Source organism: Parambassis ranga, chromosome 17, assembly GCF_900634625.1.
Source record: "Parambassis ranga chromosome 17, fParRan2.1, whole genome shotgun sequence".
NCBI lineage: Eukaryota > Metazoa > Chordata > Actinopteri > Ambassidae > Parambassis > Parambassis ranga.
This window is the reverse complement of record NC_041037.1, coordinates 22,814,653-22,836,294: the sequence shown is the minus strand read 5'-3', so window position 1 is coordinate 22,836,294 and position 21,642 is coordinate 22,814,653. Positions and strand designations below refer to the sequence as shown.

The 21,642-nt window shown below is 51.4% G+C and overlaps 3 protein-coding genes, 1 non-coding gene and 1 pseudogene across 8 annotated transcripts; all 5 read left to right on the top strand.

The window, feature by feature from the left end:
* The first annotated feature begins 796 nt into the window (after positions 1-796).
* On the top strand, positions 797-5,417 carry LOC114449498 (zinc finger protein 664-like). Of its 3 annotated transcripts, none has more exons than XM_028427216.1 (3): positions 797-1,171; positions 3,112-3,262; positions 3,412-5,417. In XM_028427216.1, the coding sequence occupies exons 1-3, from the start codon at positions 1,121-1,123 to the stop codon at positions 4,749-4,751; spliced, it is 1,542 nt and encodes a 513-aa protein (XP_028283017.1). In that variant the 5' UTR covers positions 797-1,120; the 3' UTR covers positions 4,752-5,417. The 3 variants fall into 3 exon arrangements, with proteins under 3 accessions (XP_028283017.1, XP_028283019.1, XP_028283018.1); XM_028427218.1 differs by having other exon boundaries at positions 3,360-5,417; XM_028427217.1 differs by lacking the exon at positions 797-1,171 and adding an exon at positions 2,423-2,612.
* Positions 1,568-1,675, top strand: LOC114450520 (small nucleolar RNA SNORD89). The gene has a single exon (XR_003672093.1). It is a non-coding gene; the product is annotated as a small nucleolar RNA SNORD89 (small nucleolar RNA).
* A 157-nt stretch (positions 5,418-5,574) lies between the features above and the next one.
* Positions 5,575-8,384, top strand: ttc19 (tetratricopeptide repeat domain 19). Its single transcript, XM_028426784.1, has 11 exons — positions 5,575-5,714; positions 5,990-6,129; positions 6,227-6,318; positions 6,455-6,565; positions 6,639-6,677; positions 6,772-6,828; positions 6,894-6,955; positions 7,032-7,126; positions 7,237-7,400; positions 7,562-7,724; positions 7,793-8,384. The coding sequence occupies exons 1-11, from the start codon at positions 5,617-5,619 to the stop codon at positions 7,939-7,941; spliced, it is 1,170 nt and encodes a 389-aa protein (XP_028282585.1). The 5' UTR covers positions 5,575-5,616; the 3' UTR covers positions 7,942-8,384.
* A 16-nt stretch (positions 8,385-8,400) lies between these two features.
* Positions 8,401-19,442, top strand: slc4a2a (solute carrier family 4 member 2a). Of its 3 annotated transcripts, none has more exons than XM_028426781.1 (22): positions 8,401-8,442; positions 10,752-10,831; positions 11,599-11,740; positions 11,916-12,111; positions 12,191-12,303; positions 13,518-13,657; positions 14,332-14,509; positions 15,006-15,141; positions 15,425-15,572; positions 15,663-15,759; positions 15,882-16,066; positions 16,192-16,414; positions 16,528-16,731; positions 16,809-16,957; positions 17,117-17,311; positions 17,391-17,603; positions 17,808-17,897; positions 17,971-18,137; positions 18,315-18,568; positions 18,639-18,808; positions 18,916-19,089; positions 19,234-19,442. In XM_028426781.1, the coding sequence occupies exons 2-22, from the start codon at positions 10,784-10,786 to the stop codon at positions 19,312-19,314; spliced, it is 3,303 nt and encodes a 1,100-aa protein (XP_028282582.1). In that variant the 5' UTR covers positions 8,401-8,442; positions 10,752-10,783; the 3' UTR covers positions 19,315-19,442. The 3 variants fall into 3 exon arrangements, with proteins under 3 accessions (XP_028282582.1, XP_028282584.1, XP_028282583.1); XM_028426783.1 differs by having other exon boundaries at positions 18,879-19,089; positions 19,234-19,333; XM_028426782.1 differs by lacking the exon at positions 8,401-8,442 and having other exon boundaries at positions 10,766-10,804.
* Positions 19,443-20,222: 780 nt separating this feature from the next.
* LOC114449275 (dnaJ homolog subfamily C member 5-like) overlaps positions 20,223-21,642 on the top strand; it is a 2,498-nt pseudogene continuing 1,078 nt past the window's right edge.

The following is a 21,642-nucleotide window of genomic DNA, read 5'->3' as shown; positions in this document are numbered from 1 at the left end:
TATTGGACCTGGTAGGAGCCTGGTGCAGATCAGTGTGTTAACATCCGTCCATCGTCCATTAACCCGCTGTGTCCCGCAGTGCGGGTGGAGCTGGAGCCGGGCCCAGCTGACTATGGGTGAGGCGGCTACAGCCTGGACAGGTCAGTGTGCTCACATGTCTGAACATTTAAAAGACCACACTTTCCCTGATAATTAGTTACTTTATAAGGATGTAACTCTGTTACTCTTTGGGAGAAGTAACTATATTTAGTCACTTTTTAAAGTAACAGGAGTCCAGCACGTGCTGTGTATACATGTGCTTCCACTCCTGAACAATGGACAGCAGGGAGTCTGAAAGGCTGCAGGTGGACTTTCAGCACAGAAGGACCAGCTCAGCTTCCTCACTGTAGTCTGTGGAGCTCTCAGTCTGGAAGAAGACACAGGCTCCTGGCTGTACACAGGAGTGTATGAAAGTCCTTCAGAGTGGGCGGGCTGTCATCTGCTCGCCTGCTGTAGGTCAGGAACTCCTGAAACACCACCCTCCTGTTCTTCTGCCATAGATGCCATAACAGCACATTGACAGGCTCCACACAGGGACATTTTGTTTGAAATTATAGTTTACCTAATGCACCGCAGCACAGAAGCCTCTTCAAGGAGTGTTGGAAGGTCTGTTTAATCTATTTATATAGATTCATGTATGTACTCTAAATATATAGAGCATTATTATGACTGCTATTGTTGTTGTTTCTCTGCCGGCCATGTGGGGGCGCAAGCCCTTTCAGCGGAGCAGAGGAGAAGAAGAAGAAAGAGGAGGAGCAGGAGGTCCGCGGGCCTTCAAAACGCGCTGGCAGTACGCTAGAGAAGGCGGTCAGGACAGGATGCAGGCGCAGGGACGGTGTCAGGCGCAGGCCCAGGCTCAGGCCCAGGCTCAGGCCCAGGCTCAGGCCCAGGCTCAGGCTCAGGCTCAGGCCCGGGCTCAGGCGCAGGGACGGTGTCAGGCCCAGGCTCAGGCTCAGGCCCAGGCCCGGTCTCAGGCTCAGGGAGTTTAGCTGTTTCGAATAATGCTGCCGGGAGGAAGCAGGCGCGCTACCGCGGGGCAGCGCGGCCCGCCGGGCGGCACAGATCGCTGGAGCGCCGGTCCATGACGGAGAGCAACATGGCGGCGCACTCGGAGCCACGTGTCCAGTCAGAGGTAAAGATTCTCGCGTGTTTCGTGTGTTTTGAACCTGGCTTCCTGATGGGTGGAGGCTGAAGCTGACCTTACAGCTCTCAGAGCGAAGAGCTGCTCAATATCAGCTGCTCTGACGTCATCACCGGCCCGGAAGTGATGTAACAAAAGGCCGACTGAAGCCCCTCCGAGCAGTCTGTTCACAGAGGGGGGGCCGTGACAAAACCGGACTGAAGCGTAGTCTGATCCTGGCTGCTGCTCCACAAGCTGCAGGGCTGTGTTCACAACATGTCTGCTGACCCACTCTCTGTTCTCTGATTGGACCCTGACAGGCACCGACACGTGGGGCTGTGGCGTCATCAGCGCTCCCAACATGGCGGTGAGTGTTTGTTGCGTTCATGTCGCAGCCTGGGCGGCGCTGCCGGGAGATGATGTGAACAAAAGGCCGAATTGTAGCCCCCGCCGGCAGTTTGTTCTCAGAGCGGGGGTCATGACAAAAACTGACCGAAGCGTTCATCTGATCCCGGAGCCGCCGGTCGACAGCCCCCTTATCCTCTGTTCTAATCTTAAACACTAATGCTGCGTGCTGTCGTTCCAGCTGCTGAACACCAGAGGTCCGTGTGAAGGATGGAGCCCACAGTCTGGATGGACCCGTGCTCCGATTGTTTTTATCGTTGATTACCGAGCTGCTGATTAAACCGGTGTGTGTGTGACTGTGCTGACCTCATGTCCACCTGCAGTCCTCTGAGCATCAGACACGAACACTTCAGGAAGTGGACTCTCAAATAAAACACAGGCGGAGTGTGAAGCGTCACACAGGTGGCGCCATCATCCCCACAGCAGAGGCACCGTCACTCCTCGCAGTGACCCGGTCACAGAGGCGGACCCATGAGACACCCCCTCATGGTTCTTCTGTCTGGAGACTCGCCTGAAGTTCTTCACCGGATGGTCTGAGCCGCCGTCCCTGAAAATAAACGACTGCCCCTGTAGGAAGGACCATCAGAGTCTGACACTCAGTTCATAGTGTTTGTAGGAATAATGTGTTTAACCCAAGGGAAACCTTGCTATTGCAGCAGCTAACAAATAAAAATATACCTAACGGAGAAGTGCAGCATTGTTTCCATATAAATATATTTATATATACTTATAAAGCAGCAGCAGCTTCAGGGTCTGGAGAACAGAGCCACAGATCTCTGCACACGGTGAAGTCATGTGAACTGAGTCTGAGTTCATCACTTTGATACGTCTGGGCTTCCGTAGCTGCAGGTGCGCGTGATTCCTGTCGCGCGCACACATTCCGTGTGTGTGTGTGTGTGTGTGTGTGCTAGTTAGGGGGTGAACTTTTCCCCGGAAGTCCACAGCTGCAGCCGAAGTTGCTCCTGGTCGCGGCTCCGTCCGTCACTTTTCCCGTCAGAACCGGATCGGGCGGCGGTGCTGGAGGATGCAGGACGACACGGCCTCACCGGTAAATCCCCCGTCCGTCCCGCCGGACAGCCTCCACCCGCACACGGCCACACACCGCTGGCGGGGCTAAGCTAACCGAGCTAGCTGCTGACCGTAAACTCCATTCACAACATCAGACACACAGCCAGGGTCGAACCGAACCACGGGCTCCGGCTTTTACACAGAACAGAGAGGACAGGGCGGTCCTCGGGTCCACTTCTGCCAGATCCGAACCCAACTCCGCTTTAGGACAGATCCGTCCGACGAGGAAAGCCAGGGTCGGTCTGGATCAGTGCTGTGACCCGGTTTGAGACTGGGCTTTGGTGGAGGGTAGCTGGATGTAGCCGAGTGTCGGTTATAGATCAGTATCGATCCCTCTGATGTGAACAGTCAGTTACTGATAAGCTGAATGATTAGATATCTAGAAACGTAAACAACAACAAAGTTTGCATTGCGTCATCACAGCGTCATCACAGCGTTAAGGTGCCTCTGACGGCTGATGATGGATGTTGTCCTTTCAGGATTCAGGCTTTCAGGACGTGGTTCCGGTCAAAGTGGAACCAGACAGTGATGTGGAGATCCAGTGGTACCCGGTGCTCAGGCAGCTGTGTGTGAAGCTGACTGACTGCAGGGCGTGGCTGCAGGGGCGGGACTTCCTGTGTGTGGCTACAGGTGAGCAGAGAATGATTGATCTCATCGTTGATCAGTTTGGTAGAAAGCAAATGTGGAAGAGTTTGTTCTTCTGATGTCGGTCTTTATCTTAACTCAGCAGACAAACATCAGCTGACTGTTGACCTAACCTCTGACCTCTGCCCCTGCAGACGACCACCCGCAGCTCTGTGCACAGATTCTGAGGCAGCAGCGACCCACCAACATGGGCAGGAAGATGGTCCACTGCCCCGAGTGTAAGAGGGGCTTCTACAAGAGGTCCCACCTCGAGGCTCATCTACGGGTCCATCAAGGACAGAAACCCAATGAGTGCTGGCAGTGTGGGAAGACGTACCCGACCCTGATGAGCCTTGTCATGCACCAGCAGATACACGACCGCCAGCAGCCCTACCAATGCTCGTACTGCAACCAAACCTTTGCCCTGAAGAGGGACTGGAAGACCCACCACCGCACACATTCGGGAACCAAACCCTTCAAATGCTGGTTCTGTGGCGACGGCTTTAGCGGGCAAGATGAGCTCAGCACGCACCTGGAGGAACACAAGGAGGAGAAGTGCTACCGCTGCGACGTCTGCGAGAAGATGTTTGTGTCGTACCAGGGCTTCAACTTCCACCGCAAGTCGCACAGGAACCAGAAGCTTCTGCCATGTCCTAAGTGCAACAAGACCTTTGCCAACCCCCAGAGCCTGAAGCTGCACCAGGTGACCCACTCTAACAGGAAGCCACACAAGTGCCCCACCTGTGGCAAAGGCTTCAAGCTGCTGAGCGGCCTGCGCTGCCATCAGCGGACCCACGAGGACGTGAGGGCCTACCACTGCACCGAGTGCGGCAAGTGCTTCTCCAGCCTGCAGGGCTTGAAGCTGCACAACCGCACCCACACTGGCCTCAAGCCCTACAAGTGCACCGAGTGTGGCAAGAGGTTCACCCAGTCACCCCACCTCAAGTCGCACATGGTGACCCACACAGGAGAGCGGCCCTTCCTCTGCACCACCTGTGGGAAGAGGTTCACCCAGTCGTCTCACCTTAGGTCCCACATCACGCTGTTCCATGTGGGTGAAAAGCCGTTCACCTGTGCCGACTGTGGTAAGAGCTTCACCATCGCCCACTACCTGAAGATGCACCGACTGAGCCACACCAAAGAAAAGTTGTACCAGTGCTCGTACTGCCAGAAGTCCTTCTCCTACCACAACTCCTGGAGGGCCCATGAGAGGATCCACACCGGGGAGCGCCCCTTCACCTGCCGGGACTGCGGCCAGAGCTTCATCACTTCGGGCTCGCTCCTGAGCCACCAGAGAGCCAAACACACTGGTGAGAAGAGCCACTACTGCATCACATGCGGGGAGTTCTTCTTCACTAGCTCGCTGCTGCGCATCCACCAGCTCAACCACACCGGCGAGCGGCCGCACATCTGCAGCTGTGGCAAGACTTTCAAAACCAGAGGAGTGCTGCGCTACCACCTGAAGAGGTTCACGGACCACCAGCCCGCAGAGTGACCGATGGGGAGTTCTCACTGTTCTGCAGGGACCAGCAGTCGGTGTGGAGAAAAAGCTCCCCCTGCTGGCCAACCAGAGAAGGGGAGAGTCGTCCATGATAACACCAGTACGACTGACACATGAAACAGCGACGCCTCTTCACCTCAAAAACAATCTGTGTTTCCCAAACCAGCGTCAGCTCAGCAGGGTGTATTCAGCTGGCGGCCATGTTGGCACAAACACACAGAGGCACAGTGACAAGCAGGATGATCACATGACTCAAACACCAACTCTGACTTCATGTCATGTCACATCCTCCTATGTGACTGTTTTGTTGCTTGTTGACCAAACACAGGTTTGTTAGTCCCTCTGATAACGAATGAATGTCTTTCTAACCTGTGTGATGTCAGCCACTGATGACTCGCCTCATTTACATAATAAATCACCGCACAGTTAAAGAAGAGGTCCCGCAGCTTGTATGAAGGTTTGTGTGTGTCTGCCATGGAAGTTACAGCAGTCATGTAATAGTTTCCCTTTCAGCCTAAACACACGATGGCTGACTGAAGTGAAGCAGCTGATCGCTGTCTCTAGCAGGGGGCGGATCACAGCTGCCAGGGGCACTGCTCCAAAGTTTATCTGTATTTACCACTAACTTGAATAAATATGAGATTGAAACTGTAAAGGTTAGTTATCCTTTCAATGGGTGATTTAATAACTCCCTAAATAATTACTTCATTTTAATTAAATAATATAAATAAAACTGGCGGAGAAGGTGATAAATCTTCACAATAAATCCTCAGAGTTGTAACGCTTTTCTTCCGGTGCTTTTATTTTGAAGGCGCGAAGTCGCGCCTCGGGACTTCCGCTCGTTATGTAAACAGGGAAGATGGCTGCCTCCGCTTTGCCCCGTGCCGTCCTCAGACGGTGTGTGAGCGGGTTCAGGTGTTTAGGAGGACCCCTGAGACGGACCTTCGCTGGAAGCAGGTGAGCTGAACCCACCTCGTGTCCTCCACAAAGACTCGGTTCGAAACTGGACCAAACTGGTCCGGTTAGTTACTGCCGACCTCTAACAGGACAGAACGGTTCGGCTGCTCTCAGAGTTCTGAAGGGTTCACACGGACGCGCAGTTCGGCTGCTGAGGTGGTGTTGTTCAGTGTACATATTGATATGATATGGACCAATACCGGAAGTGTTTCCAGATGTTGCTGATCATCACTTCTCTAACCTCTGTCTCTTTGGTTGATCCATTAACCTGTCAGAGGGCAGAGCTGCTCGCTGACCTTACAGCCTGTGCTGCCCACAAGCTCGGCATGCTGGGAAAACCTGACCGGACATGACTCCACCAGAGCAGAGTCAGGGGGCGGAGGAGGGGGCAGAACCCTGCTGTGGGCCGCGGCGGGTGCGTTCCTCATAAATGCCATTCAGAACTTCACAGATTCATGTGTTTGTGTTTTACACCCAGATGTGATGATTTAACCCTTCACGTGTGTCAGCAGCCTTCTCCCTGTTTGGCAGCGCTGATGAAGACCAGCGAGATGAAGCTCAGAGGAAGGAGGATGAGATCATCCTGCTGCTGAAGAAGGCCAAGGTACTGAACCACAGCTGGTTTTAACCTGTGAGTGTGTGCAGAGACGCTCAGTGCAGCCTGTGAGGACCTGTGAGGACCTATGAGGACGGCCAGCAGTGTCCACCGTACTAACAGCACCGCTCTGTGTGTGTCTCAGCTCAGCCTGCACCGGGGGCAGCTCCAGGCGGCCTCTGCGTTCCTCCATCAGGCTGTGGCGCTGGCTCATCAGACCCACAACAACCAGGCCATCATCTACACCTACAGCTTGGTAACCTCTGACCTGGATGGACCTTCTGTCCCACTGACAGCGCTTTACCGGTTTGTTTATGTCTCTCCTGCAGATGGCGAACGTGGCCTATGTTCAGGGTCAGCTGGACAGTGTGAGTATGGTCCAAACACAGCCGAGTCTGTTTCTGTGAGTGAACACTGCCCCCCGCAGGCTGCTGAGGTCTCCCTCTTCTCCTCCCCTGTCAGGCTGAGAAGCTCTTCAAAGCTGCGCTGAGCTTCATGCTTGCAGGAGGAACCCCACAGGTGAGTCTGTCAGCGGGTCCGGCTCAGCATCGTCCAACCAGTGATCACTTCCTGTTTCTGTCCAGGATGACAACGCTGTCATCGAGATATCTTTGAAACTGGCCACCATCTATGCTGAGCAGAACAAGTAGGTGGAGATGTAAGCGATCAGCTGACGGGAAGCTTAGGTCAGAGGTCACTGACTGTCTGTCTGTTTGTTTGAGGGCGGAGCTTGCAGAGCATGGATTCACCTTCTGCACAGAGTCTCTGGAGGCCAAGCTGGAGAAGCAGAAGATGCTGCTGGCAGAGGACCCGACAGGTGAGGGGTGGTGTGTAACGTTTAACAGCTGCCTTCACATGTGGAGGTGGAACTGAGAGCTGAAACTGGTCAGCGACGTGGTCCTTGTTGTGATTGGATATTGTCCTCAGAGGAGCTGGAGGCCCTGAGGAAGGAAACCCGCCTGCTGCTCGGTCTGTGCTTGGACTCACGGGCTAGATACAGAGCAGCAACACTACACCTGAAGCAGGCCGGAGAGGACTACCAGAAGGCCCTGAACATCTGCCGCCAGGAGCAAGGAGACACTCACCCACAGGTACACTCACCCACAGGTACACTCACCCACAGCAAGGAGACACTCACCCACAGGTACACTCACCCACAGGTACACTCACCCACAGGTACACTCACCCACAGGATACTGTGGGATACTGATACTGTACTGATTGTGATCAAATGTTCTCTGTCTTTCATGAGACTCTGGTGATGATGAGCGACCTAGCCACTATCTTGGATCTGCAGGGTCGCCATGATGACGCCCTCGTCCTGGTCCAGCAGGCGGTGGAACTGAGTCGCTCGGCCGGGCACCCTGACCAGCACGTGTTGCTGGGGAACATGGCTGGCATCCTGCTGCACACAGGTGAGCAGAGGTCGGCGCTCACCCGGCCTGTCCTGTGTGTGTTTCATCAGGTCTCACTCTGTCTGCAGGCTGGCTAGAGGACTCGGTCCGGCTCTACCAGGAAGCTCTGAGTCTTGCTCGGAAAGCTGGAGATCAGGAGGCCATAGAAAGGATCCACGAAGGACTGGAGGAGGTAAAAAAGAGAAGGAAGCAGGAGAAGGAAGCAGCAGCTCAGTGACCAGATCTGACCTGACCGTCACTGTTTAATCAGAGGATGGACTCAGAGGAGTGACTCCATGAGGACTTGGTCATTGGGACTGTGATTTGGTGTTGTTGTCCCCCCAAAGGAGAACCTGATCATCTGTCTTCTAGAATCAGGATGAAGGTCCTGGAATGTCGTCCACCCCTCCCAGCACACCCAGCTGCTGATGCACCAACAGCAGATTAACCATTCACACAAACAGAGGAATCGTCTGTGTGATGATGATGATGATGATGATAAGGTTTCTTCAGGTGTGTGTGCAGCTGACATGGGAACCTAGCAGAGATTAGATGAACATCAACACACAGTGTGTACACACACACATAATAACATGTAAACATACACACTCAGCTGTGAGAATGAGGATAATTGTTGTTGTGTGAGTTGGATCAATAAACACACACTGGGTTTTAAAAGCAGCTGCAGACAGAGTGTTTCTGCTTCACCTGAGCAACGACACTGCTACACACTGACCAGGTGAGCTCACACACACACACACACACACACACACACACTTCTGAGTGTGTTCAGGTCAGTCTGCTGCAGATGGACTAATCATGAGAAGGACTTGGTGCATCCTGATGTTTCTGTGAGTCACTGAACATTTCAAAGAGTGTGTGTGTGTGTCTGCCTCTGTGTGTGTGTGTCTGCCTCTGTGTGTGTGTTTCTGCCTCTGTGTGTGTGTGTGTCTGCCTCTGTGTGTGTGTGTCTGCCTCTGTGTGTGTGTTTCTGCCTCTGTGTGTGTGTGTCTGCCTGTATGTGTGTGTCTGCCTGTGTGTGTGTGTGTGTGTCTGCCTGTGTGTGTGTCTGTGTCTGCCTGTGTGTGTGTCTGCCTGTATGTGTGTGTCTGCCTGTGTGTGTGTGTCTGCCTCTGTGTGTGTGTGTCTGCCTCTGTGTGTGTGTCTGCCTCTGTGTGTGTGTGTCTGCCTCTGTGTGTGTGTTTCTGCCTCTGTGTGTGTGTGTCTGCCTGTGTGTGTGTCTGCCTGTGTGTGTGTGTGCCTGTGTGTGTGTCTGCCTCTGTGTGTGTGTTTCTGCCTCTGTGTGTGTGTCTGCCTGTGTGTGTGTCTGCCTGTGTGTGTGTGTCTGCTTATGTGTGTGTGTGTGTGTCTGCCTCTGTGTGTGTGTGTGTCTGCCTGTATGTGTGTGTCTGCCTGTGTGTGTGTGTGTGTGCCTGTGTGTGTGTCTGCCTGTGTGTGTGTCTGTGTCTGCCTGTGTGTGTGTCTGCCTGTATGTGTGTGTCTGCCTGTGTGTGTGTGTCTGCCTCTGTGTGTGTGTGTCTGCCTCTGTGTGTGTGTCTGCCTCTGTGTGTGTGTGTCTGCCTCTGTGTGTGTGTCTGCCTGTGTGTGTGTGTGTCTGCCTGTGTGTGTGTGTGTGTCTGCCTCTGTGTGTGTGTGTGTGTGTGTGTCTGCCTGTGTGTGTGTGTCTGCCTGTGTGTGTGTGTCTGTCTGTGTGTGTGTCTGCCTCTGTGTGTGTGTGTGTCTGCCTCTGTGTGTGTGTGTGTGTGTGTGTGTGTGTGGGTCTGCCTCTGTGTGTGTGTTTGTGTGTCTGCCTCTGTGTGTGTCTGCCTCTGTGTGTCTGTGTGTGTGTCTGCTTCTGTGTGTTTGTGTGTCTGCCTCTGTGTGTGTCTGCCTCTGTGTGTCTGTGTGTGTGTCTGCTTCTGTGTGTTTGTGTGTCTGCCTCTGTGTGTGTCTGCCACTGTGTGTCTGTGTGTGTGTGTGTGTCTGCCTCTGTGTGTGTGTGTCTGCCTCTGTGTGTGTGTGTGTGTCTGCCTCTGTGTGTGTCTGCCACTGTGTGTGTGTGTCTGTCTGCCTCTATGTCTGTGTGTGTCTGCCTCTGTGTGTCTGCCTGCCTCTGTGTCTGTGTGTGTCTGTGTGTGTGTGTGTGTCTGCCTCTGTGTGTGTGTATGTCTGCCTTTGTGTGTTTCTGCCACTGTGTGTGTGTGTGTGTGTGTGTGTCTGCCTCTGTGTGTCTGCCTGCCTCTGTGTGTGTGTGTGTCTGCCTCTGTGTGTGTGTGTCTGCCTGTGTGTGTCTGTTTGTGTGACTGACAGGCCTGCAGGGTTACCTTGCAGCTGATGATCAGGGTTTGTGAGTCGCCCTCAGGTCACAGTGTGACTCCTCCTCCTGTGTTGTTCTGTTGTCCTGTTGTTTCTGCTGTGTTGCAGGATTCTACTCACACACACTCGGTTAATGTGAAGCAGGAAGTGTGTGTGTAGTGACGTGTCGTGTGTCTTGCACCTCTTTGTTTCCTCCCCTTGTGTGGTTGTGTGTTAGCCCAGCTTACTCAGCATGTGAGCAGAGGAGACATGTTGGAAACATCTGGACGCTGCCAATGGAAGCAGCATCAGTAATATGATTAGCTCCAGCAGACCCGGCCTCGGTCTCAGATCTATGAACGGCCCGATCACAGTCCAGCAGCTGTCCACTCGGTCCAGTTATTGAACGAGGCCGGCAGGAGGAGGAACACACATGCAGCACACTGCACACACACATTTACACACAGAGACTGACGCACACACATTTACACACAGAGACTGACACACACACATTTACACACAGAGACTGACGCACACACATTTACACACAGAGACTGACACACACACATTTACACACAGAGACTGACACACACACGCACACTGTTGTGTCTGTTACTTTGTTTTGAAAATCTCACCAACCCATGACGTCTTACTTTGAAAGAACCTCATTAGTCACATTGAATGATGTAAACATTTCAGACGATAGCTTGATCAATAGGTTTGTCATGTATCAATATTTCTGCTCATTATCAGGATCTGCACCACGTGACCTCTGACACGGAGCCATGAGTCATCATCAGAATTCAGTAGGTCATGGTGACAGTCTGCCTGCTGTGAGTCATACCAATCAATCCATAATCCTGATCTCATCAACACTGATTGATCCCCTCTATTGATCCTCTGAGTCATTGATCCTCTATTGATCCTCTGAATGATTGATCCTCTGAGTGATTGATCCTCTCTATTGATCCTCTGAGTGATTGATCCTCTCTATTGATCCTCTGAATGATTCATCCTCTGAGTGATTGATCCTCTCTATTGATCCTCTGAGTGATTGATCCTCTCTATTGATCCTCTCTATTGATCCTCTGAGTGATTGATCCTCTCTATTGATCCTCTGAGTGATTGATCCTCTCTATTGATCCTCTCTATTGATCCTCTGAGTGATTGATCCTCTCTATTGATCCTCTGAATGATTGATCCTCTGAGTGATTGATCCTCTCTATTGATCCTCTGAGTGATTGATCCTCTCTATTGATCCTCTGAATGATTGATCCTCTGAGTGATTGATCTTCTCTATTGATCCTCTCTATTGATCCTCTGAGTGATTGATCCTCTCTATTGATCCTCTGAATGATTCATCCTCTGAGTGATTGATCCTCTCTATTGATCCTCTGAGTGATTGATCCTCTCTATTGATCCTCTCTATTGATCCTCTGAGTGATTGATCCTCTCTATTGATCCTCTGAGTGATTGATCCTCTTTATTGATCACCTGAATGATTGGTCCTCTGATGATCAGATGTAAGAATATGGTTTCATATGTTTCTCCTTGTTCGGCATTCTTCTCTATATGGTTCTGGCTCCTCTCTCTTCCATAGTCTCCTCCTCCTCCTCCTCCCTTATGCTGCCACAGTGATGAAGAACAAGAGGAGGGCCTGGACCAGGCCTTCGATGTTCCATGTTTTCAGCAGATCCTTCATCCACCAGAGAAACACAGAAGCTATGGTGAAGACATGGAAGGTCAGACTCTTGGTTCTTTAGGGGGTTCTTGGATTGGATGGGAGGTCCAAGCTGATTCTCCAACAGTGTCTCTGACTGATGACAATGTAGATGATGATGATGATGATGATGATGATGATGACGAGAGTGATGACAATGACAACATTTGTAATGAATGATCTGTTTCCTGCTGCAGAGCACCGTTACTCCTCCCTCTACCTTCATCATTCTCTTTCCAAACCACTGTCCAAAAGCCAAAGGAAGGGGACCAATGAGAGAAGGATGGAGGGCAGGAGAGACTCCACCCCAAGTGCCGAAAACACCATAGAAGAAGACCGGGAGGAGGAAGAGGAGGTCTTCGATGGAGAGAAAGGCAAGACGACCACACCCAGGTGAGTCACACATAGTGTGGAAACTGACACAATTAAATGAATCACTGGCCCGGTTAACTGTGACTCCTCCCCCTCACAGTGACCCGCCCACCTCGTCATCTAGTCACAATGGCCTCTCACCTGGTTGTACCATAACAACTGTTGCCCCTAACAACGAGGCTGAAACATCTGTGGTCCAGGATGCGATGATGAGTCAGTACACAGGCTCTGCACACACATCACATGGTGTCACATACAACATGTAGCATTCAAGCTTCACTATAATGCAAAAGTTAGCATGCTAACAGGCTCAACTGAAGCTGAACACAGCAGCATGCTACCTGCTGAAGTCTGAATTGCTAGCTTTGTTAGCATGTGGTTTTAATGGAGGGACCTTCTGTTGGAGGGTTGGGTGTGATGCACTGCAACCTCTCCCAGCATGCACTGGCAAACCGTGGTGTCCCTCGTGGGCTCCTGGAGGATTGTTTCCAACATGAAAGAGTTTTCTGTCGCTCGCTGATGTTCATCATGTGATGGGAAGCTACTGCTGACCTGAACACAATTCTGCCATCCTACACAGCCGGCCCACAGCCTCTGTCTATTGTTACTGTGTGTGTGTGGTTCTGGGTGTGGAGGACTCGGTCAGAAGTGTCTCTGCTTGTGCTCAGATGTGTCCACACCTTTGATCATAGTGAGTATGTTCTTCTCTGGTTTACCTGGCACTCCTGCAGACAGACCTCAGGGCTTAGAAACACACTGAACGTATTTTTTGATTCTAATGTAAATGTTTGTGTGGGATCAATGTTTCTTCAATATGAGCTGTAAATGTCATCTGTTGGCCTGATGTGTGGGCATTGGTTTGTTGTTGTTAGGTTTGATATGGTGATGTTCACCGTGGGACACGATCTGTCTCGGCTCCAGAAGCCTGGCAGGTAGAGGGCGCTGTGAACACGCAGGAATCTGAATGGTTGGTTCCCAGAAAGAAATGGCGTGAAAACATCTCGTTAAACAGAAAATCCCTTTTTATCTGAAACCTGAAACCAGCTCACCTGCAGACAGCATGAGCACATCTGTGTGTGTGTGTTTAGTTAATTGGCTGTTAATGAGCCTTTACTGTTCGGTCGAGCCTGAAATGCTGTTAGACTGTTCCCACGGGAGCCGGACAGGTCTGTGTGTCTGTGTGTGTTGGTTTAAAGTTGCAGTCGGCTTAGATGAACTCTCCATTTGTGTGTCTTTTATTCGACCTCCTCTGATTCTGGTTCTACGTGTGATGGACCAAACAGTTCTGTTGAAGGAAAGATGTTAGTGTTTGAAGTGTGTTTGTGTGTCAGACCTTCCCTTGTATCGTGGTTCGGGCAACGTTTTGTTTTTGCTGACTTGATAAAAATGAATGGTGGGTCGCTTTTGATCATGTCCCGTCCCCTCAGGTCACCAGGTGGACAATGTTCCAGCTGTTTGCCATCACCCGGTGAGGCAGAGCTCCAGAGGGACAACTGTCCATGTGCCCAAAGATCCGATCATCAGCGGGACAAACCGACACCTGGAGCCGGTCCGCGGCCCCCATGAGGTCAGAGGGCGCGGCCGCTGTGACCTGCTGCTTCACCATCACTGACACTTCACTGCAGACACACCGTGACGGCACAAACACATGGCCGTGAATCCTAATGCTCCACTTGAACTGCTTTCATCTTTACACTTCATTCACTGTAGTGTACAGCACGTCATCTTCATCTGTGTTTTCACTGACACTTCAGCTGCTTTCACTGCCCTACCTCCACCTGAAATCACAACGCTTCACCCTCCTGTTCAGCTGACACTTCCTCTGCTTTGATTACGTGTGCAGCTTCAGACTTCAGCCGGCCCACTTTCACTGCTCACAGGTTGACTGCTTTCATTGTTTGAACTGTTCATGGGACTCTAACAGTTAACAGAGTCCAGAGACTGAGCTGAGACAGGTGGAGTCAGGGAGGGGGGGTCAGACAGGTGGAGTTGGGTAAAGTGCAGGCTCAACCCGCCCTCAGCTCAGTAGTGTTTGGTTTTCAGGATGGTTGGGGTGGACCTGAACAGGCAGAAGCAGGTACAGCTGATCTAACTTCTGGCTCTCTGCTCCATGTTAACCGGGCTCAGCGGCTTTGTCAGGTTCTGGGTTTTTGTCACGTCTAGTCGAACCTTTGTCTGGACGGGTCTGTCCGTCACACGGCTGGGGCCCTGGATGCAGCTCAGTCTGTGTGTGTGTTGCAGGTGTTCGTGGAGCTGAATGAACTGGTGATCGACAGGAACCAGGAGCTCCAATGGAGGGAGACCGCTCGATGGATGAAGTCTGAAGAGGAGGAGGAGGAGACGGAGCACTGGGGGAGACCTCACATCTCCTCCCTGTCCTTCCGCTCGCTGCTGGAGCTGAGAAAGACCATATCCCATGGTGATGAGGAGAACGATGAGTGACGCTATCAGTGTGCTGATCACAGTATTGATAATGATGTATTGATAGTGATGAAGATTCTAGTGCGATGATGATAGTGACATTAGGGTGTCCATGACATTGTTGTTACCACGACGATGTCAGCAGTGTGTGGACGGCATTGCCATGGTGCCGTCTGAGCTGCAGGGATCCTGGAGAACAGCTTCCATCCTCTCCACCACGTGCTGCTGAGGAGCAGGCTGATCCTGCAACATGCAGCACTGAGCCCCAGGAGCTCACTCCTCCCTCTGAGAGCAGTCTGATCTGACACACTGTGATGTTCATGCTGTTTTATGCTTTCATTTTACTTTATTCCAGTTATACATGACTACCATTCGTATCTTATCTTTCTAGCCTGTTAATATGTCTGATCATGCATGGAGCCCCTGGGATTATAAAGTATGAGTTGATGGTGTCGGTGCCTAATGTTACCTTTTCCATGATGTCCCTGTTTCAGGGGTGGTCCTCCTGGACCTGAAGCAGAGGACCCTGCCGGGAATTGCTCAGCAGGTGGTGGAGAAGATGGTGATCTCAGATCAGATTAAAGCTGAAGACCAAGCCAACGTCCTGCAAGTGCTGCTGCTGAGACACAGGTTGTCCTGTCTGTATGTCTGAATGATGCCCCCAGTGCAAACTAGTCAGTTTCAGCCATGTTGGATTCCTTTATTCCTGTAGTCGTCATGTCTTCATCATTCATAAATTCATAGTTTCAACAGCCTGTCATGTCTGCTCTCTGTAATGTACGGGTCCTGTTCAAGGTTTCTTCCTGGGACCTGACACTGAGGCTCTTAAGGGGGTTCAGGCTCTGGGTCTCTGTAATGTTGACTGTAAAATGAGCTGTATGAATACAATTGAATGGAATTTATCTGTCCTCAGTCACCCAAGCGACAACAAAGACCACAGCCTGTTCAGCAGGAACATATCTGCAGCCAACATGGCTGCCGTGATAGACAGACAAGGCGGCCAGTCGGAGCCCTCCATCGGTCGGATAAATCCCAGAGAGTCTGATAGTGAGAAGAACCAGGTAAAGAAAAGCTGCAGGTTCCACTACAGCCAGGCCCACCTAACCCCAACCCAGGACCAATCAGATTCACTGCGTTTACTCTGTCTCCAGAAAGAAGCTCCACCCCCTTCACACTCCTGCTCCAAACTCGAGGTGAAGCTGATGGAGAAGATCCCAGAGACAGCTGAGGCCACCGTCGTCCTTGTCGGTACGACTGTAAACTTGCACACAACTTTACTCCCAAACTACTGATCACCACAGGCAGCAGGAAGTTCGGACACATTGGTATGGTAAGGTATGGGTGGCTGTATCCCTCTGCTGTGTCTGTAGGCAGCGTGACCTTCCTGGACCAGCCCTCGTCAGCGTTTGTGCGGTTGGAAGAAGCGGTTCTGCTGGAATCTGTGCTGGAGGTTCCCGTCCCCGTCAGGTTCCTCTTCTTCCTGCTGGGCCCCCCCACCACCAACATCAACTATCACCAGATGGGACGCTCCATCTCCACGCTTATGTCAGACAAGGTGAGTCCTCACAGACTTCACACGGCCTCACCAGCACATAATGGATCAGGGACTGGAGGTGTCCCTGTGAAATGAACTAATTAGTATCCTGACACATTGTCATCCTTGTGTTCTTCCTCCTTCAGCACTTCCATGATGTGGCATACCAGGCTGACGGCCGCCAGGACCTGCTGACAGCCATCAACCTTTTCTTGGACTGCAGCATTGTGCTTCCGCCTTCTGAGGCTGGCAGAGACGAGCTGCTGCACTCGGTCACTCGCTTCCAACGAGAAATCCTGCAAAAGAGGGAGCAGGAGCAGAGCAGCATCAAACTGCAGGAGAAACAGAGCAGCGCTCAGCAGGATGAAGGTGAAGCTCCGCACTGCTTCTGTTGCTGCAGCATCATTAGGTCCACAGAGGGAGTTCTGGTAGCCGTGAAACCTTTCATGAACTGAGCTCTGACCTCTGTTTCTCTCCTGCAGATTCTCTTGTTCCCTCTAAACCTGGCGACGAGCCTCTGAGGCGCTCGGGTCGTCTGTTCGGAGGTCTGATCAAAGATGTGAGGCGGCGCTACCCTCAGTACCTCAGTGATATCCGAGATGCTCTGAACCCTCAGTGTATGGCCGCCATCATCTTTATCTACTTTGCTGCGCTGTCGCCTGCCATCACCTTCGGTGGACTGCTGGGTAAGAGTGACCCTCAGAGAGACAGAGTGCTGTCGGCGAGCAGGCAGTGACGGTTCGATCTTTCCGCTGTGACACAGGTGAAAAAACAGAGGGTCTGATTGGTGTGTCGGAGCTGATTGTTGCCACGGCGATGCAGGGGATAGTGTTCAGTGTGCTGGGAGCTCAGCCTCTGCTGGTGATCGGCTTCTCTGGACCGCTGCTGGTGTTTGAGGAGGCCTTCTACACGGTGAGCTCAGACTGCTGCACATCTGAAACTATCACTGTCATCAACACACATACCACACACTGGCCACATGTCCCAGCCAGGGAGAGATGTAGATGAAACAAAGAGCTAAGAGAAGGAGTAGCCTGCAGCCACATGAAGCGTGTGTGTATCTGTGTGCAGTTCTGTAAAGACAATGGGATCGAGTATTTGACCGGCCGGGTGTGGATTGGTTTCTGGTTGGTGCTCATCGTCCTCCTGACCGTGGCCCTTGAGGGGAGCATCCTCGTCCGCTTCGTTTCCCGCTTCACTCAGGAGGTCTTCTCCTTCCTCATCTCCCTCATTTTCATCTACGAGACTTTTGCCAAACTTGTCAAGGTAGGTGTGTGTCTGCATAGAGTCCAGGCTCTTCATTCTGCACTGACCTGAATGTTTTTTTCTTTGTTGGTCTTTTCAGATCTTTCAGGAGCATCCACTCCAAACTTGTTACCACGGAAACAGCACTGTTTTTAAACCCCTCTGTAACTACACCACGACGATCCCCGGGCATCCTGGGAAGGTTGTTGGAGAGCCGAACACTGCGCTGCTGTCACTACTCCTCATGGCAGGAACTTATTTTATCGCTTTCTACCTGCGCAAGTTCAAGAACAGCTCCTTCTTCCCCGGAAGGGTCAGTACCTGCAAGCACAACAGACAGGCTCACAGAGACACACAGACACACAAAGCCACACACAGCAGGTGCAAACCCCTGAGACACTCTACCTCTCTGGGGTTGTAACTGTCCTCTCTGAGTCCTACAGGTCTGTGCAGTGGTGTACCTGAGAGGCCTCTTTGTGGTCCAGCAGTGCTGGTTGTAACTTGTTGTGTGTTTCAGCTGCGTAGGATCATTGGAGACTTTGGAGTTCCTATCGCCATACTCATCATGGTGCTGGTGGACTACAGTGTAGAGGACACCTACACTCAGGTGAGGGTGGAGCAGGCTGTGGCCCTCCATGACATGGGATGGCTCGAATCACCCTCTTGCTGTTGGTTCACAGAAACTGAGCGTGCCCAGTGGATTCTCCGTGTCCAGTCCGGAGAAGCGGGGCTGGCTGATTTCTCCTCTGGGCTCAGATGGCCAGTTTCCAGTCTGGATGATGGGTGCCAGCATCCTGCCGGCCATCCTTGTGTTCATCCTCCTCTTCATGGAGTCCCAGATCACAGCGTACAGCCTCTTATTCTTCAGATGAAGTTATCTTGATTCAGACCTTACTGTCCTAATGTTGGGTTAGGGTTAGTTCATCTCTGGCTGACCTGTCTTGAGGTGAAAACGTTTTTGACGTCAGACTTGACCTGGGTTAGAACTTCTGACTCTGTGTCTTTGATTGTGATTCCTTCTCAGGCTGATTGTCAGTAAGAAAGAGAGGATGCTTGTGAAGGGGACGGGTTTTCACCTGGACCTCTTGATCATTGTGGTGGTGGGCGGAGTCTCTGCCCTGTTTGGCTTGCCTTGGTTATCTGCTGCCACGGTCCGCTCAGTCACCCACACCAACGCCCTGACTGTCATGAGCAAAGCCGGTGCCCCTGGAGACAAACCTCGCATCCAGGAGGTGAAGGAGCAGCGGTTGACGGGCTTTCTTGTGGCCGTGTTAGTCGGTACGACTTCCACCTCTGCTGCAGCTGCTCTTCAGATCTATGTCCGATCTGATGTGGTCTCTGCTCTCAGGTCTGTCCATTGTGATCGGCGAGGTTCTGCGTCAGATCCCCCTTGCGGTGCTCTTTGGGATCTTCCTGTACATGGGCGTGATGTCCCTGAACGGGATCCAGCTAACTGAGAGACTCATTCTGCTGCTAATGCCCCCAAAGTACCATCCCAACCACAATTACGTCCGCAAGGTCAGTTTGATAGTCACCTGACCCCCTGAGTGGGGTGTCACGGGTCAGCTGACTTTGAACGAGGCAGTAGCCATGTTACAGTGTCAGCTGCCTCTTCTGTCTCACAGGTGCAGACGGTAAGGATGCACCTGTTCACTGTCATCCAGCTGACGTGTCTGTCTCTACTGTGGGTCGTCATGGCGACGGCAGCAGCGCTGGCATTCCCATTTGTCCTGCTGCTGACCATCCCTGTGAGGATGCTGCTTTTGCCCCGCCTCTTCACTCGCAGGGAGCTGCAGAGTGTAAGTCTCACCTCCCCCAACACACACAGTTCTGTTTCACCCATGCTAAGCTGCTTACTGCACATGCTCAGTGGCACTGCTCAGCTTTATGCTGACGATGATGTGATGAGATGAGGAGCTGACCTCTGACCTCTGACCCTACAGCTGGATGCTGATGATGTCGACCCTCACCTGGAGGAGAAGGAGGGACAGGATGAGTACTCCCAGCTGCAGATGCCAGTGTGACCCAGCAGCAGTGCAGGGATTGGTCGATGTGGCCTGATGGACTCCTCCCTATTAGTTTATCTGACGTGTCCTGTGGTGGGCGGCCCTCTGAAGCCCAGTTTATCATTAGCAGTAAAAGCACAGTTTATCCTCCAGTCTGATGTTTGTGTGTTTATTTCTAGATGTCATCACACACACACTTCATTATCTCACCTTACACATATCTGTCTGTCTATCTGTCTGTCTGTCTGTCTGTCTGTCTGTCTGTCTGTCTGTCTGTCTGTCTATCTATCTATCTATCTATCTATCTATCTGTCTGTCTAACTATGTGTCTGTCTGTCTATCTATCTATCTATCTATCTATCTGTCTGTCTGTCTGTCTGTCTGTCTGTCTGTCTATCTATCTGTCTGTCTAACTATCTGTCTATCTGTCTATCTATCTATCTATCTATCTATCTATCTATCTATCTATCTATCTATCTATCTATCTATCTATCTATCTATCTATCTGTCTGTCTAACTATCTGTCTATCTATCTATCTATCTATCTATCTATCTATCTGTCTATCTGTCTATCTATCTATCTATCTATCTATCTATCTATCTATCTATCTATCTATCTATCTATCTGTCTGTCTAACTATCTGTCTGTCTGTCTGTCTATCTATCTATCTGTCTATCTGTCTATCTATCTATCTATCTATCTATCTATCTATCTATCTATCTATCTATCTATCTATCTATCTATCTATCTATCAATCTGTCTAACTATCTATCCCCGTCTGCCCCACCCCATCCTGACTTGCCTGGTTGTCGTGGTAACCACTCTCCCTCCCCGATGACAATGCGCTCACTGGAGCGTCTTGCTGAAACCCGAGCAGACGTGGCGGCTCGTGGTCACCTGAGCCGAGCCGCTGCTAAATGTTTGATGGAAGCTGTCAGAGATCCTGTGAGCGCAGCACCTGAACAGGTAGACGCTCTGTTGGGACGCCGTGCGGCGAGACTCTTGGAGGCTTCAGCAGACAGGTAACTGCTCTTTAACCTTTGATTTCTCTGCACATAGACGCTCGCTGAGCCCACCTGGGTGACATCACTGCTGGCAGGCAGGCCTCTCTCTGGTATCTGTGAGTTCTCAGGGCTCAGAGGTAGGCCGGGCCCTCAGGGGCCTCGGACCGGCTGCTCGGTCGCCCTCTGAGCTGGAGTATTACAGCATGTCTGCCTTTTCTGCTTCCCGGCTTTCATTTCTGTCAGAAACTACTTTAAAAAGCTTTACTCACCTCAAAGACTCTCTAACTATTCTCATGACGGGTCAACATTAATGGATTAACCAGCTGCTAATAGAACAACAACATATTTCAGCCTGTAGTTACCTACAAACACCTGGATCTAGAGATTCTGACGGAATGAGGCCTCTTAGTTTCAGTGAATGAATCCCACTGGATCAAACTGTTTCTAATGTTCATGTAAATACATGACATGAACGGTCGGTTTATATCAATCAATGATGGAGAGTCTTGAGCTGTACCTGTGAGGAGCCTTCTGTTAATTATTTACAGCTCGGGGCACATCAATGGAATCATTGATTGAACATACTGATGAAGGAAGTGGTGTAATAATAATAACAGGTCCTGTCTGCTGTTTGTCCACCTGTATCAGGATGTCTGACGGGAGGCAGAGAACTTTGTCCACATCCGGAGAGTCTCTGTATCAGATCCTGGATCTGGAGAAAGGCTGCAGCCATGATGACATCAAGAAGTCCTACAGGTGAGAAGACAATCGCTCTAAACACCGAGTCAGACCCACACACATGTTGGCTCCCTCTGGTGGTGGAAACAGGAACAGTCACAAAGATTTTTTTTAGTCAAAGGGACAGAGTTGAAAGATGTTTGACACACCCGTCTCTACCTCTGGAAGCCATTTTGAGACATTCACAGGTGTCTTCTGTCCCATGTGTCTGCTGACAGGAAGCTGGCACTGCGCTACCATCCAGATAAAAACCCGGACAACCCAGAGGCCGCCGAGAAATTTAAGGAGCTGAACAGCGCCCACGCCGTCCTGTCCGACCTTAGCAAGAGGAACATCTATGACTCGTATGGGTCTCTGGGGCTCTATGTTGCCCAGCAGTTTGGAGAGGACAATGTCAACACATACTTCATGCTGTCCACCTGGTGGGCCAAGGTGGGGGTGGGGCCTTCAGGTAGTGTGACTGATGGGGGCACTATGTGGGGTGATCTGGAGTGACTCCCTGTTTCTGTTGCAGGGTCTGTTTTTGGTTTGTGGGGTCCTGACCGGATGTTACTGCTGCTGCTGTCTTTGCTGCTGCTGCAACTGCTGCTGTGGGAAACTCAA